Genomic DNA, 16,763 nt, shown 5'->3' on the forward strand with positions numbered 1-16,763 from the left:
CTGCGGTTGATGTCTGGTGCCACGACAACTTCAGTAGTATAACTAAAATCTTCAAGCAGGTTCCACTTCCAGGGCGATTATTGATGAGAAAGAGTCAAAGACTAGTTACCTGCATGGATTGACAAATAAGGCTTAGTATTTTTGCTGGTATCCGTCTTGACCGACAATGGGGACTGAGATTGCATGATGGGGCAGGGTCCCAGAGGTACTTTCTACACCAGTCAGTTGTCTATGGATTCTCAAGTATCTTCATAATTGTCATGGACGCTGGGGATCTGGATTTCCACTATAAAGACGGACGCTCGCCTAATTAAGGAGGGTTGGGTGGTGTGAGAATTTTCTTCTATCCCAGGTAAGCGCTGTGTACAGGCTGGGTTAATACTAATAGTAGAACAGTCATCTGTGCTGCTTCCCCCTGGTCTGCTGTTTGAGACGGTTTTACGCTGGGGAGATATATCCAGAGAATCTGTACTCTGGACGGAGTCCTCGGTCTGTACTTCCACAGGGAAAAAAAAAGAAGAAAGTAAAAATCAACTTCTCCCCATAAATTGTCCCAGTTACGGAGTACTTCACATCAAGAACCAAAAATTGCAGGTTGGGCAGTAATGCGTGGCGTGGCGGCTTGGGCACTCAACCAGTCATCTTCAACAAATCCAATCCCGAGAACCAACTCTTAACCCGCCCGGGCCGCTTATCTGGGTTCCTTTGGTGGAACCATAGTCGGAGCTAGATTCTCTCTCCCAAAAATATGCACCAACCTTTGGGATCGAATCTCACCACACTTGTCAGCGTTACCTGGATTAGTTACAGATGTATGCCAAAATCTTCTTTTCTCTCTTCTTTTTTCTTGCCTCCTGATCAAATTGAAGCGTCCAGTCACGGTCAGCAGGCCCAGACTGACCAGAACACCGTTAGGACCAGGAGTTTACCGCTTCCTAAAACGCTCGCATGCTTTGCCCACAGAAGTTCTTGCATGAGACTGAGGGTGCTCGAATGACATCGATACAGGTGGCTTCATGATGCATCCTGGTCTCCGTAATGGCTGCATCGATTCCTCCTGACCCCGGCCTAAGGTGCGGTAGCGGCAACTCAATACACTCAGATCACATGCTTCACTCACAGACTCACTGCAGCATATGCGCCTCTCTGTAGTTTCTTGCCTTGCCTTACGAGTTACGACTGCTGCTGCTCGCCAATTAGTCTTCGCGGGAACGAGGCTTAGTGATTATCGAAGTCGTGCAGCTCTGGCCTAGGAACTTTAATTTCCCAAGAACTGCATTGCACCAAGGACTCAGTAGTCTGCATAATTTATGGGCAGTAGCATAGCTGCCCGAGAATTTCTGGTCTCGAAGATCAATCACCGCTCATCGTCCTATGTACTGTACTGTCTTTAAGCGAGTGGCGGGGATTTCGTCCCAAAGTTCTCTCTGGTATTGGATTGATGATATCACAAAGTAAGGAGATGATCCTGAGATCAAACTTTGAGAACCTACCGTATCAATAGCCAAGATGCTAGCCTCTCAATCAAATCGATCCTTCTCCCCAGGGCTGAAGTGGATTGCTCCTGGAAGCACTACTGTATGGTTCTTTTCCAGAAGGGCATTGCATGGGACTAGCGGCGAAGCCCTGACGTTAGAAGTAACTTTTGCTACCTAAACTTTTCAATAGGAGGAAGTTTCCTCATTTTCATCCACCTTGAGAAATCTAAATCTATATTCTGATCGGGAGTTAACAACATGCGTCAGTCATGAACCCAAACAAATCTGTCGGTAGTTGCAGTTCTCATCTGTACTCCATATAGTTATAGATATACCTACCTGATCTCGTCACACAACTCCGTTCTATGTCCCCGAATTCCGAGTACCAAACATGAACCAGACAATAAGTTTACAGTAAGTTTGATTGATTATGTCCATATATTGGGAGCGTAGTGTAAAAGTAGTTCTGATAAGGTACGAGGTAAGGAGATCTCGGCAACATGCGTTAGAAAAGGACTCTAAGCCTGATATATGCCTCCCTCCTAAAGTCACACTGTCATGAAAAGGAAAGAACTTGTACCACAAGGAAAATAAAATAAGAGCGAAGAGATACAGATGGTATAGTAGGGTCGGACTTGAATTATTTCATAGATGTGGCCTGGGATTGGAGCTAACCGTTCTGGGAATGCCTGTCTGGACCTAATGACGACAATAATCCATGGGCTGAAGAATTTCAACTCGACCTTCAGAGGACCGACCATATAACGCGACGCCAATTTTTTTTTTTCCGCATCTCATCTACCGTACTCGTGATTATTCAGATGTAAATCCGCTATGGGTATATCATTCCCGCTCGCGAGATGTCACCCTATTCCCCCGAACTCCCCGCATCGCCCGCCCCAAGCGATACCCTAAAGCAGCACGACTACTCCCACTCCCGCTACACCTACCGCCAAGTGCAGCTTCTTCGCCAGGCGTCGACTACCTCCCAGCTCCGCGTGATCGCCCATATTGATCTCGATGCCTTCTACGCGCAATGCGAGATGGTGCGTCTGGGGACGCCCCGCGCTACTCCCCTCGCCGTCCGACAATGGGACTCCCTCATTGCGATCAACTACCCGGCGCGGGACTTCGGAATCACACGCATGATTTCCGCGAAGGATGCGAAGGTCAAGTGTCCGGGCATTGTTCTGCAGCATGTGGCGACCTTTCGTGAGGGGGAAGGTGGCAAGTGGGCGTACAGGGATGATGCGTTTAGAAATATGGGAACGGATAAAGTCTGTCTTGACCCTTATCGAGCGGAGTCGCGGAAGATTTTGAAGGTTATAAACGATGAATTGTTGACATGGTATACGCGGGTCGTGGATGATTTACACAGCGCGGGTGTGGATAGCCGCGTTAAGATACAGCAAACGCTGGTGGAGAAAGCGAGTGTAGACGAGGTGTTCATTGACCTGTCGCCGCTGGTATTTGGGGTCCTGCTTCAGCGGTATCCTGAGCTGCGCGTGAATCCGAAGGCGGACGAACGGACTACACTGTTACCTTGTCCTCCTACAACCGCGTTGGAATGGAAGGAGGAAGATTGTTTGGTGGGCTTGGATGAACATGAGACGGAGGGGGATAATCCGGATTGGGACGATATTGCAATGCTCATTGGTTCTGAGATTGTTCGGTCCGTTCGAGCTGCGGTTTGGGAGACGCTCAGTTACACCTGTTCTGCGGGAATCGCTAAAAATAAGATGATGGCGAAGCTCGGGAGCGCGTCCAACAAGCCGAACAAGCAGACTATTGTTCGAAATCGTGCAATTAAAACATTCCTTGGTGGATTCAAGTTTACGAAGATTCGAATGCTTGGAGGCAAACTGGGTGACCAGGTCTCTTCCCAGTTCGGAACAGAGCAAGTCAGTGACCTGTTGCAAGTACCGCTGGAGCACTTTCGAGCGAAGCTGGATGATGACACTGCCAGTTGGTTGTACGGGATTATCCGAGGGGACGACCGAAGTGAGGTCAACCCTAGGACCCAGATCAAATCGATGCTTTCCGCCAAATCATTTAGACCCAGCATAAACAGTGTTGAACAGGGGGAGAAATGGCTACGAATCTTCGCTGCTGATATATTCGGACGACTTATCGAAGACGGGGTCTTGGAGAATAAACGTCGTCCGAAAACGATAACGTTGCACCATAGACAAGGATCCCAAGTGAGATCTCGCCAATTTCCTATTCCGGGATCGTCTCCTATCGACGAGGCTTTGCTTTTCGATCTTGGAAAGTCTTTGCTCAGACAGGTTGCAGGCGATGGAACGGCATGGCCGTGTGCAAACTTGTCGCTGAGCGTTGGTGGTTTCAAGGACGGAGTAACGAAAAATAAGGCCATAGATAATTTTCTGCTGAGAGGTGATCAGGCTAAAAGTGCTGGCTTTTCTGGCCAGCTTCATCCTCCGGAGGAGTTACCAATTGCGCAGCAGCCTAGCGAGAAGCGAAGGAAACTCGACGACTCTGGGATTATGCGGTTTTTTAACAAGCCTTTTGCATTCAACGACCGGGACTATTCCCCTGAACTAGGACTGCCAGAACCCACGGGGGATGGCGAACCAAAAATTGGCGACTTTCATTCGTCTGATATTGTCTCTCGTGAGGATCCTACAGAACAAGCACTCTTGAGTACCCTCGCCTGCCCCCGTTGTGGAAAGACAATTTGGCAAGACGAAGAAGACGAGCACAATGACTGGCATTTTGCAAAAGATCTTGAAACACGCGAAAGACAAGCCACAAGGAGCTCTCCGCAACATCCTCACTTGCCACCAAAAACAAGTGCATCAAATAGCCGGGCAAAAGTCTCTCGTGGTCGGGATAAACCAGAAAAGGGCCAAACTCGACTGACTTTTGGCTGAGACCACGGAACAGCCTTTTGGCTATGAATTGGCTTTATTGCAAATAGGTCTCTCGCCATAGAGCTTTTTAATGGCCTATACTGGCGCCCTGTCTGGTTTGCATTTCCCCACTGGTGTAAGTGGCATGCAATATTACCTACCTAGGCCAGATAGGATCCTTATACAAAGGTCCTATGGACATCTCAGCGTCATCCTCCCAACTGCGAAGTTTGTGGAACAGCTGCAGCACCTGGATTCAACATTCTTGTATACACCATCGATTTTTCACTGGACTTTTGTGCTCAATTGGTGCACAGCTCGCCAGATCAAAAGGCACAATCCCATAACTCCACCAGCCGGTGGCTCGGACATTGCCTTCGCCTCCGCCATGCAGCAGCCTAGTTTCCATTTGTCTGCTGGGGCCTACCTTGATAGATTATTTCCTGTTAGCCTCTGCGGACCGCAGACCATCACAATAGACTGAGTGGAATAAACTATATTCTTGAGTATATTCGCGGACCGAGCATACAACAATATTCAAGCCCGCGGCAGATATTTCGCATTATCTATTCTAAAATTAGTCAATCACATCCCCCAGAACATGATTCGTTACTCTGTGAATCTTAAGCTACATTACAGAGTGCACCTCCAGAGAGATTCTACAAGTACAGAGTGCGCCTTAGCAGGCAAAATCCTGCAGCGTGACATCAGCAACATAGCCGCGGGGTTGTTTCAGGCAGACGAACCGTCGTCCACCTTGCTCCCACCAAAACCAAACCAACTCATGTATTTCCAGCACAAAATAACAATGACCTCGGTTTTCAGACTGATACTCCCTCGACAGTCACTCAATCATGATGTGGTAATCGAAGCCTTCTCGGGTCATTTTTTTTTAAAAAAATTTTTTGCTTCTCAAGGAGGACCTTCACCAGACTGCCAGCAACAATTGAGACCCTTCGTTCCAAGGCACGTATACGAGCTCAACAAACCGTCGATGAAAGTGCGAATGGAAACAATTGTTTCCTCCTCTTAGACCTGCCTAGAAGATTTTAATCTTGTTCTCCCCTTGCCGGTTCCTTTCAAGACCTCAAAATGCCCCGCCGCGTTCGTCCCGTGGAATCTAATGCGGGAATACCCGAAGTCGACCGTGAAATATACCTCAGCCGGCCCACGGACGACCTCCTAGTCGACGACGATGTGAGGTACGGACATCGAACGGCAAACGGGCCATTTGTTGAGATCCTTGAACGGCGTCGCGTTCGAGAGTGTTCAGAGCCGGAGATTCCCCGCAACAAGTATCATTATTCTCGGGACGTGGAACCAGTTTCTTCGAGACATACACATGAGCGATTTGATTGTGATTTATCGCCACATGAGGCAATGAAACAATACCGAAAGAAGAAACACGATAATCATGCCTACGAACCTCGTGGGAGGCCGCGTTCGAGACCCATGAATACAGAGGAGGCATATTTTTCACACCAGGAATCAGATAAGGGCTACTCCACAGATAGTGAATCTGATGAATCTGAAGCTTTTACTCAAAGACAGGAGTGGTCTGTATCTCGACGCGGATATACTGTTCCCAAAGACCTTCTGCCGCGCAGTAAAAGTTTGAAAGAGAAACGAAGAGTGCGACGCTCAGAGTATGAAACAGAAGATGTCTTCTCACAAAAAGCTATCCCCAGGGAGAGAGAAGAATATATAGAGAGTCGGAAGAGTTCACGCTATAGTGCTCCTCATTTAAAACACAGATCGCACTATCATATAGATCTAGACGAGGATGAAGAGGATGAAACCGATGAAGAAGACATTCCTGTTTCCAGGCATGAACAACGAAGAGATCCACAGAGAAGCCATGCTAGGGAGAGGTATTCCCCACGGAGCCGAGAGACGTCCTCGTCCTCGTCCTCGTCCTCGTCCTCTTCATCGTCATCGCCAGCAGTGTCGCCTCGGAAAGAGATCCCTAGAGTACCATTGCCAGCTCCAATGCCACCGGTTTACAAGGAGTCGGCCACGAAACATATATCCCTGCCTGGAGGTATGATTTCCTTTCAGAAGGTTCTACTAGTTGTTAATCAACCATCAGCTTTCCCCGTAGGGGACCCGTCTCGCGCACATAGCCCCGATATTGCTGAGCCCGATGCTCACCAACAGTACGTTACCATCGCACGTTTACTTGTATGACTCACTTACCCAGCGCAGTAGGAAAAGGAGAGAAAAGCCGGCGAAGGAAGAAATTGGGCTCGAAAGACAGAGTAAGGATGCTTTTGCCGTCCCGTTGCATCGTCTGCTGCCCGAACCTCCTGGTCGACGCAGAAAGGAAGACACTATCGTTATCCCCCCCGAGCCAATTTTCACGGAGCACGACGACGGCTTTGCCATCGAGGAACGCGATCGTCGGAAACCTACTAAGAAGCTTGAAATTGTTGAGGAAGACTATTACCGGACCCGCAAGGTCGAGCCGTCATCGCAGAGTCCTCGCGCTCGGGATACCGTCGACGACTGGGCTATTGTCAAGGCCCCGTCTGAAAGCAAGCGCGGTTCAAAAGAGGAGCTGATCGAGACTGTTCCAGAAGAAAGACACACGCGACCCAAGGATCGTAAATCCAAGTTGACCGTCGCAGGCGAGAAGGATCCTGGAACCGACGACAGTCGCCGGCGTGGTAAGATCGGCCGGCGATATATCGGTGTCCAGGACCGTCGAGACCGTCTGTGGACTGAAATCACGAAGGACCTGGTGGTACGAGAGGCAATCGAGAGGGCTGGGTACGAGTACGAGGAAACCGATTCATGCTACTACATCTTCTCCTACCTGCACCGTGTGAGTTACTCTTCTTCCGCCTACGCTTCCGGCAGCTTTCCGCTGACTCGTCATATAGGATGATGTATCTGCTTTGATCCAGCAGTCTGACGATATCCGGCGTGCCCGTCGCCGAAGAATTGAGGAGATCCACCGCGAACGCGCCTCTGTGCCCCCTCCGCCTAGACATGCGATGAAAGGAGCGGCCCCCTTACCCTTACCCTTTGCACCCGACCGGCCCAGCTCGCCTCGTTGCCACCATCGAGAGCGAGAGCGGGACCGAAATCGAGGAGATCGCCGACGGAGGGACTGGGAAGAGGGCAGAGCCCATTCAGGACGATGGTAGATTCCAGAACCCGGATCCTCCACTTACGCAAGTACGATTCGTATTCCATGTGCATAGAGGTTGGATTCTGTGGCCGGATATACTTACCGGAGCACAGTGCGTTAGACATAGTTTCTGTCTCTTTCACTCCTGTCACAACCATCACTTGGCCAGTTATTCAGCATCTGTGTAGGGCTTTGCGTAGGTCAAATAGGTACGGAGTACTTGGTAACGTAGCATAGTTAGTTAGTTAGTTAACTAGTTAACGTTAGTTAGTTACTTTCTGTGATGACGAATCGTCTAAAAATAACCATACCTACTACTACTACTACTACGTAGGTACCTGGTACGGTCAAGGATGAGGCTGGCTGGGATACTCTGGCCAAGTAGTCAATATATTGGAATCGGGTATGAAACGATCCATCCTCGACCTACACGTACATCCTTCCTGGGACTTACCGATAGATATCGTACGGAGAAGTTAACTACAGTATAACCCTATATAATAGGTCGTATTATTAACTCGTTAACTACGAACTAACAAGCCATATCTAATACCAATAACTGTACAGGGATGAGATGCGAGAGCGAGTCTACCCAGGTCCCACACTCTAGGTCCTCCGTCCGGAGTCCGGATAACTACGGAGTACGACTACGGACTGCCAGGTACACACGACTACTACTACTACTAGTAGTAATCTCCCTATATATATATATATCCACCCCTCAGACTCAGAGTGGTACTTTGGACGGGTACGGAGTACTCGCAACACGACCCACCACTCCTCCATTCTTGTGCATCGCTCCACATAACAAGGAAGTGGTAGTAGTCTAGTTTCTGCATTCTGTGCTGGACGCGTACCTAGGTACCTGTACCTGTACCTGTACCTGTACTTGGTTCTACGGTTCTACCCCCAAGTATCCGTAACTAAGAGAATGAAAATAGGAGGAATTTGGAATGCACCGAGCGAAGACAAGTACTTTAGTTAGGAAGGGATGTTGAAGGAGTGCATTTCTCATATGATGTGTCTTTTAGGAACTGGGGTATGAAGGGATGGGATCATCTCACTGATCTTTGTTGTTGATCCCAGGAGGGAGGAGAAGAGTTATGTTCCGTACTTTCATGTAAACTGGAAACCCTTCCCTTAATCAAGAATCAAGAAGTGATTCTCTATTTAAAAGAAAGAGAAGTGCAAAGGACTCGTCATGCATTGGGTTGTCAGTGGAGGCAAGGGTTGTGTTTTAACCGATTCAGGCAGATATTGAAATTTTCCCTGGAATTATTACATTACATTACATTACATTACATTACATTACATTACTATTTTTATATGATACATACTTACAGAGTAGTGTAAGACCTGTACAGGTATGGATGGTTCTATTCAATGTACTACTGGTTAATAGTAATAGTAATAGTAATAGTAATAGTAATAGTAATAGTGAATTAATAGTTAACTGACTCTACATTGACAGTATCATGGTCACGAGAAGTGTCTATATTGAAAACTGAGACATACCACCACCCCTATCACAGGATCCCCGACACACATTGGGTAAATCGGATTCCGATCTTCAGCCACATTACTGGGGCTAATCATGAATATCACAGCTTGGCTTGATCGGCTAACCATGGATATGGGTATAAAATAATCCGTACAGAAAACTTACCGTCGGTGTGAGAATGTTGTTGTTCCCTTTCCGTGCCGTATTATTTGACCTCGTTGAGAACCAACAGTAGCCAGCGATGGGATGGGAGTACTCCGTAGATTTGAAAGGATTAATTCTTCCGACATAGTAAACTGATTAAGGTCTCGGACCGATTTGTGCGGGAAATACATACGTGGGCAAGTGCATGAATTAGAAATTAACAAAAGCTTCGTGATTTCCGATCGCCTCTGGATGCTCGAGTGGGGTTCAACTCGGTGCTTTATCTTTCCACTAAACACCGGCTTCATCGCACATGGGCTGGACAATCCTTCCTTCGAACCGGTAGTGATTCTGCCCGTGTAATTGGTTGTAATAGGTACGGTCCGATTATAGCGTTAGTCCACCAGGCGATCGAACAACACCTGATGGATGAGTCTATACAGCGATTTCGGGGGAGTACCCCTGGGGCGAGATAGCTGCGGAGTTCGGATCGTTGTTGGTTGCATGGAATCAGCATGCCCATGCACTTGGTATGGAGGTATGTTTCTGAGAGGCTGGCAATTCGGATATCCGTCAGGAAGGAATAGACCCGGTAGACGCGGCTTAGCGAGAAAGTACTGAACCTGGATTGAACGGAGCAAGGATATGGAGGTTGGAAAATGGTAGAGGAAGTCATAGGATCCTTGGAAATGTCGACGGGATAGCCGGGTCGAAACCAGTGGTTGACCACCGCTAATAAGAGATTTATTATTCAGGAGGAACCAGTGTATCAAGGATAATAATAAACATCTCCAGCAGGTTGCACATCATTATATTATGATTCGGATTTCAACCAGTCCGAACTTCGAAGTGGTGGAAGACTCCACTTGGTCTTGGAAGCCAGAAGATGTCCTGTGCAGTGGCGAGTTTTGTAGACATCCATTTGTTCCTGAAGGATGAAGTTTTCTTCTTCTTCTTCTTCTTCTTCTTCTTCTTCTTCCTTCTTCTTCCTCACGTTTCACTTTGTAGTCCATACTTAACTATATGGGTCGTAATCCTGGGAATTATCTCAAAATACGCCTTGAATTGCGTAGGCTGGCATCGAGTGGCTGACCCAGCCCCTTAGAAGTCCATTCCAGGCTCTGACACGTTTGCTTGGGTACTCGTCATCGTCATTGATTCCTGACACAGCCATCACATCGATTTATTTGGTAGGATGGCCTTTGATTTCAATGGTACCTCCTATTAACCAAAGATAGAGATGTCAAGAAATATTTCTTCTTTGGGTGTGGCAAGCATTCTGCCGGGTACGACCGCTTGTAACGATGTGTATTTATCAGTTATGCTGACAATATGTTACAGAATCAACACCCCTCTCTCTCTCTCTTCGACTTTGTCTGTGGCCGAATTTAATTGATGGCTAGAGAAATAATAATACCATCATCATTTACTAGTAGTAGTAGTGGTCTACGGGCAGATTTCAAATAAAATACCAGTTCCGGTGGGACAACCAGACAGGCCCGCTCGGACTGATACATACCAGTACTAGCAGTACTTACGAGGTATGCAACCACGATTACTTCCGCTGCTGTTGTTTCTGGTTGTCTTACTACGGCAGCTCACGGCCTGAGGTATTCCTCCATTCCTCCATTCCTCCCATCTCTGGTCGACTTGGGAATCTTCTCACCTTTCAAGCATCATCCAGACCCTATCTCTTCACTTTCTTCCTTTCCCTCTCTCATCTTCTTATCCCCCTCACCTCATCTCATACTCCTCCTCCTTCTCACTGAGCCGGTATCCACGCCATTCGCTCCATTCCCGTGGCTGCAGGTGAATATGCAGATTCACTCCTGATCCTGGTTATCCTGGCTCCCTCATTTTCCTCATGTTGGTGGATGATTTTGTAAACAAATTCGTGAGTATTCTTTCGCTAGAGCAACAACTCTATTTTCGTTTCCCGCAGCGTAAGGACGTACCTGACAATTCGACTGTCAAGAGTCTTTGAGTGCGGGACACTTGGATTGTCAGCCATCACCCCCTGGGGATTATATCCATTTCGACATATGTTTTTCTCTTTTTATAGATGCGACCACCTCGACTTTTTTCCTCATTTCTAAGTAAACGATCCGTTGGTTCGACCGTTGTATCGATCTCGACCGACCGTGGTTTCGCTGCGCAGATACTTTTATATTACGAATCGCACGCTAAAGATTCTCAACATGAAGCGTCATCTCTCTCTTCCATTGCCAGCTCTGCTGGCTTGCATGCTATCCACCGCCACTGCATCGCTCACGTATTGCTCTTCGGTCTGTACCGGAGCTTCAAGTACGGCGAGTAGGTTGTTCTGTCCCCAGCTATGCGCCGTGTGCGCCACTAACAGATCCAACCTAGACTTCTCCATCTACCAGTCCAATGGAAACTGCGAAGCTCATTGCAGCGACATGGCGTTTGGCATTCTGCTAGATAAAACTTGCTGGTGCTCTAACATTGCTCCGAATAAAGCGACCAATGTCAAAACATCAGAGTGCGATGATAACTGTCCTGGATACCCGGATGATCCGTGTGGTAACGAGTCCAAGGGCCTATATGCCTATATTCAGCTGGGATTACCTTCCGGGACAGCGACTGTGTCATCGTCGTCGACGTCGTCGACTACAAGTACCACCAGCACGTCGGTGAGTGCTTTTTATCCTCCGTGTCTCTTCCCTCTCTCATATTTAAACTCCTTATTCAATCGATCTTTATACACCATTCTTTTATTACCAGCTGACATGAGTAAAGTCAACATCGGATAGTTCGACTACTGAATCAAGCACAACAACCGAAGCATCGACCGAGACGGATTCGAGTGGAGTGACAACCATCACAGTTGGGGCTTCAGTGGCGACATCAGTGGCAGATTCGAGCGATGCAAAAAGCAAGGATAGCGGCGGATCAAGCGTTAGCGGAGGCGCTATTGCCGGTATTGTGGTCGGCGTTGTCGGCGGCATTGCCCTTATTGCGGCCGGAATCTTCCTCTTACTTGCAAAGCGCCGCCAGAGTTCTGGCAACGGCGACCCCGGCTACCAAAATAACTTACTGGATGGTCGGCAAAGCAAGAGTTCCCAGATGAGTTACGTCAAGGGATTATTTTCAGATAACCATAGCCACACCTTGTCCGCCGGATCCTCCAACACTCCACAACGTATGGCGACCTTCACCGATAACCGGATGAAGACAGATACAGTGCTGTATCAGAATGGCCGTCGGGATAGTAGTGTATCACTGCAAGATAACGAAGACTACTCTCGGCCAGTTCTACGGGTTAGTAGATTGGGCCGATTGATTTCTTTTCTTTTTTTTTTTCTTTTTTTTTTTTTTAAAGAGCAATGGCTGACTGGAACTCTAGCTCACAAACCCCGACTAAATCTCCAAAGGTTGCGTTAAGTGCTAGTGGTGCATTTACCGTGATGGAATCTCCTATGTCTACTCGATTTGCGTGTTTCGGCGAAAACAGCGGTGTTATGATACCCCTTTGTCACATAAACCTTAGTTCTTGTTCATCTACGAGAGGGGGATACGACGCGAAATCTCCCCGGTGTCTCGATTACTGTAATATCAATCTGCAATGAAAGCACGTTGAGCTGCCAGGTTGCGACGGGAAGAGACGGAGGGAAGAGCGGCTCTGCCCTGAATGGGTTGATCTAGATGGTCGTGCGACATACCTGCGACCATGTCTATTCGCCGGGGAATTATCTTGGTAAGCTTCGGTTCCTCGGGAGAGGGAGTTGTACGAGGAGAGCGGCATATACAGCTATACACCGGCGGCCTCTCTCTTGCATTTGTGTGTTTCTTGTTCATATGTTTTAACTGGGGTTGTTTTTCTCTTGCTTAACAATAGGGATGGGGTGGTGCATCGTTCCAGGCTGTTATACCTGGGAACGTCTGGGAATCTTATAATCTGGGAATCAGCCAAAGCTGTAGGTATCTGTGAATTAATATGTTGGAGACACTCCTAGCGTGAGTTCTAAAACCATGATCGATTATGAATAGAAGTCATCAATCTCTTCTTATCTGATGCGATACTTGTCTTGAGCAACACCAAGTATGATACTGATGATGATACTCACCTGGATGTAGGACGAATCACAATTCATAACCATGATAAAGCCAAGCACTTGTTACTCTACCCAAGCACAGAAAAGGTAACACAATGCAAGGAGAATCTCCTGCAGAAACGACAACTTCCTCCCCGTCATGACTGCATCCCGGGACAGTTTTACCCGTTTAGGAAATGCCATTTGGGAACTCGGAACCGCCTTTCTCGCTGGTTCTCTTTTCCCATTCCGTCAGGCCGGTCCCGTTCTCTGGACGAGACGGCGGGAAATTGCATGCTGGAATCAAGCCAATCTATGCGTTGGAAGAACGGTAGCTGGGTGACGCCTGCGGGATAGGACAGCCGGTAAGATAGCTATCATAGGTATGCAGATAGAGACCCAGATAGACAGGTGGGTAGATAAAGATGGACGCTCGCGTTCTTTGCGTGATTGCTTCTTGACTTTGGATACATCTACTACTGCGATATACATGCATACCTACTATATAACATTGGTAGCCTCCTAGGGGGTTCTTCACCACTCACTCACTACAATATACGACAACCCCCCCCCCCCACAGCACAACTCAATGGCTTCTCTATTCGCACCAGATAAGCTCTGGTTTGGAATCGCTCTCCTCACACTCACAGGAGCGTGTATCTTCCTCCTCACCTTCGGCCCCGGCCCCGGCCATAACAACCTGCACTTCATCCCCCGACTCCGCCGTCGTCGAACATGCACAAGCGAAACGCCACCGCGCTCGATACCCCCAGCGGAGAAGAAGCCGCCTGTACCAACCTCACCCTCACCCTCACCCTCAACCAAGTCCAAGTCCCCCATCCACGCAGCTACCGTTGTCCCCCCGCAACGCCGACACATCCTCGCCGCATTACCGCGCACCGCACCCTCATATAAAGAAGTCCACGAAGACAAAGTCAAAGCACGCCTCCTCCTCCTCCGCCTCCTCCTCCCAATGACGGCAGATTACTCTGCGGTGTCGACGGAGCTGTACACGTGCACGGGCTTCTCCACGACGGACTTGAGCGCCCTCGGCGATTTCCCGGACTACGCAACGCTCAGCGGCGTGCCGTTGCCGCGGGCCTATGCCGAGTTTGATATCGAGAGGGCGTTGGCGAGACCGTATCGGCCGTTTCGCTGGGCTTATCATCAGACCATGTGTATGTTTTTTTTTTTTTTTTTTTCTTCGTTTCTTTCTCTGTTGTTTGTTTCGTGGAGAGGTTGAAGGGAGAGGAGACCGGGGCTCTGTATCAGAGAGAAAAAAAAAAAAAAAGTAACTGACAGGTACGGTATCTATAGCATTCACAAAACTAGAACCCGACTGGTGGCTGGAACTCGAAAACACATACAAGCTTCGAATCGCCCAGCGCAAGGCGCTCTACGCGAAACACGGCCGCGATGTCCTGGACTACCTCCCGGGCTCGGAGCTCGCTTGCAAGGAACTCATGGAGATGGTCGTGCAGTTCCTGTGCGCGCGCTACCCGCATTACTTCTCGCTCAGGGACAATCGCATCCTGGAGAATAAGATCCTAGCCACGGAGCGCGACGTCAGGACCATGCATCCGCTCGAGGTCATTCTTGAAAATATCCCCGAAGATTTCGCCATCATGTTACGGGATGACAAGACGGGCAATTACTTCTTCCGCGCTGGCGTGATTTGCTCTACGTTGGGGTGGAATCTTCAGAGTAAGATTGGACTGCAGCTTCATGAGATTCATGATCCGGTTCCAGATTACAAGGAGAAGATGCAATTTTCGATGGATCGGTAGGTTTTTTTTTCTTTTTTCTTTTTTTTTTTTTTTTTTTTTTGAGTTCTTGTAAAATAAAGACATGTATCGTTGTTGAAGGAGAACGACTGACACGCTCGTTAAATAGATTCTTCACAAAAATGCCCGCTGATAAACCCATCCAACGCGGGTCCTGGGGGATCGAGGTCGGCCAGCCGCTTTATGTGCCCCCGGGCCACCCGCATGAGAAGCTGCGCTTGTCCCAGGATCCGACCCGCAAGCTGGAGGATTGCAATCTGCGAGTTGACTGGCAGACCCTGCGTCGTCTTCCTCTATCAGGCGCCGTGGTTTTCAATTTCAAGGCGCTCTTCACGCCCCTGACCGAGTTCCGGGATGAGCCTGGCGTGCCAGCGTTGTTGGCCAAGATCCTTCACGAGGGAAAGAAGAATCTGATGGAATACAAAGGGACCTGGCATCTTGAGCATGTTGTCCTGCCAAAGTTCGAGGAGTGGGCAAGGGAGCAAGAAGAGAAGGGACTGGTGCCTAAGAATTGGGAGGTGGCTACACTGGATGAGAGCCCGTGGTTTAAGGGTTGGCAAGAGAAGTGGCGTCGTCAACAGGGATTTTAACGGCCTGAGTCCGGGCTGAATTTCAATAGATTTCAAGTACAGGAGGTGGTTCGATTGTGTGCATTTGAAAGGTTGCATATCTGACGATATGGTGGTTGAGATTTGATTAAATAATGCCCGGAGTAGGTAAAGTAATTATTGTACATGTTCGAGATCGCTTGACTGTGTGTCTATTGTGATAGCTTTTCCACGGGAAACTGCGTGGGTCTTGGATGAGCCCCTCGACGGCGTTTTCACCGTTGAGGAATCTTGATTCTGTGCTTGGAACCCTTAGACTGCCCACGGTGCGATCCGGTTGGTGCGATCAGGTTGGACCAACCTCGAAGCACGCTATGCTTTGGCTATGCAGAGCCATGAAGAGGTAGAACAGCGCTATCGTGATAGCTACCGCAGCAGATAAGGGAAGGAGGATAATAATGTGGCTTCACACCGCCAGACGAACGAACTCAGTCATCATCGGATCGAGACTCGCTCGCACGATCGTTCCCATCATCGCTCCGGTCCATTTCCTCCAGCTCTGCTGCTAATGGGCTTTCCCGCTCCTCCAACAGATCTAGATCCTCGAGCTGTTGCCGGGAGGGCAACTTCCACAGACTTGTACCGCACACGCGATCCTTGGTCAAGAGATCATCGATGAACGCGTCCACATGAGTCAAAGTAAAAGAGTCGCGGATCCGTCGTTTGAGCTTCCGGTAATCGAGAAGAAGCGGTTCTAGTGTCTTATACACTTCTACGGGCTCGAAGGTCAACCGCACGTAAAACGCCGCTAGAGCGCGGAGATATTTGAAGTCCCCACGCTGCTTGAGGACACTGTTTTGCTCCCGTTCCCCTGCTGCGGTTTCTCCTTCTGCCTCATTCGTGTCGAGTTCGGGGTCACTGAAATTGAGATATTCTAGCACCACGTCGCGTTCGGGGTTGAGTTGGAGGAGCTTGAATGCGAGACATAGGAACGGGGACGGTTTCTCGGATGTGCCGTATGTACCACCGATGGATGTTAGTTCAACGGCACGATCGCATAATGTTGCCGCATTCAATCCAAAGCACTGTTCCTTCCAGTAGTAGGAGTCTGTGATGCGGTCGCGGACAGCTTTCTCGAAGAGCGTGGCAGGGTTCACGCCACGTACTAGTGGACCGGAGTAGCCTCGGTTGTCAAGCAGATTGCTGGCATCGGCTCTGTGAGATGTCATGATGTGTGTCTGACTTGG

At 48.7% G+C, this 16,763-nt stretch overlaps 6 protein-coding genes across 6 annotated transcripts; 5 read left to right on the forward strand and 1 right to left on the reverse strand.

The window, feature by feature from the left end:
* Positions 1-2,338: 2,338 nt before the first annotated feature.
* P175DRAFT_0490345 (DNA-directed DNA polymerase eta) lies at positions 2,339-4,372 on the forward strand (the record flags this gene model as incomplete). The annotated part of the gene is made up of 1 exon (XM_040895793.1): positions 2,339-4,372. One exon carries the CDS (start codon positions 2,339-2,341, stop codon positions 4,370-4,372), a length of 2,034 nt encoding a protein of 677 aa, XP_040756687.1.
* Positions 4,373-5,443: 1,071 nt separating this feature from the next.
* On the forward strand, positions 5,444-7,500 carry P175DRAFT_0528835 (uncharacterized protein; the record flags this gene model as incomplete). The annotated part of the gene is made up of 3 exons (XM_040899645.1): positions 5,444-6,507; positions 6,557-7,175; positions 7,234-7,500. 3 exons carry the CDS (start codon positions 5,444-5,446, stop codon positions 7,498-7,500), a joined length of 1,950 nt encoding a protein of 649 aa, XP_040756688.1.
* A 3,827-nt stretch (positions 7,501-11,327) lies between these two features.
* On the forward strand, positions 11,328-12,619 carry P175DRAFT_0539627 (uncharacterized protein; the record flags this gene model as incomplete). The annotated part of the gene is made up of 3 exons (XM_040900337.1): positions 11,328-11,442; positions 11,500-11,787; positions 11,885-12,619. The coding sequence occupies 3 exons, from the start codon at positions 11,328-11,330 to the stop codon at positions 12,532-12,534; spliced, it is 1,053 nt and encodes a 350-aa protein (XP_040756689.1). The 3' UTR covers positions 12,535-12,619.
* Positions 12,620-12,820: 201 nt separating this feature from the next.
* P175DRAFT_0528837 (uncharacterized protein) lies at positions 12,821-13,541 on the forward strand (the record flags this gene model as incomplete). The annotated part of the gene is made up of 3 exons (XM_040899646.1): positions 12,821-12,931; positions 12,989-13,067; positions 13,144-13,541. The coding sequence occupies 3 exons, from the start codon at positions 12,821-12,823 to the stop codon at positions 13,539-13,541; spliced, it is 588 nt and encodes a 195-aa protein (XP_040756690.1).
* Positions 13,542-13,773: 232 nt separating this feature from the next.
* On the forward strand, positions 13,774-15,558 carry P175DRAFT_0426199 (heme-dependent oxidative N-demethylase family protein; the record flags this gene model as incomplete). The annotated part of the gene is made up of 3 exons (XM_040893147.1): positions 13,774-14,362; positions 14,502-14,967; positions 15,078-15,558. The coding sequence occupies 3 exons, from the start codon at positions 13,774-13,776 to the stop codon at positions 15,556-15,558; spliced, it is 1,536 nt and encodes a 511-aa protein (XP_040756691.1).
* A 279-nt stretch (positions 15,559-15,837) lies between these two features.
* On the reverse strand, positions 15,838-16,745 carry P175DRAFT_0451906 (PRP38 family protein; the record flags this gene model as incomplete). Its single annotated transcript, XM_040894503.1, has 1 exon — positions 15,838-16,745. The coding sequence occupies one exon, from the start codon at positions 16,743-16,745 to the stop codon at positions 16,005-16,007; it is 741 nt and encodes a 246-aa protein (XP_040756692.1). The 3' UTR covers positions 15,838-16,004.
* Between the last annotated feature and the right edge of the window lie 18 nt (positions 16,746-16,763).

This window comes from Aspergillus ochraceoroseus (genome assembly GCF_002846915.1).
Source record: "Aspergillus ochraceoroseus IBT 24754 chromosome Unknown P175scaffold_1, whole genome shotgun sequence".
NCBI lineage: Eukaryota > Fungi > Ascomycota > Eurotiomycetes > Eurotiales > Aspergillaceae > Aspergillus > Aspergillus ochraceoroseus.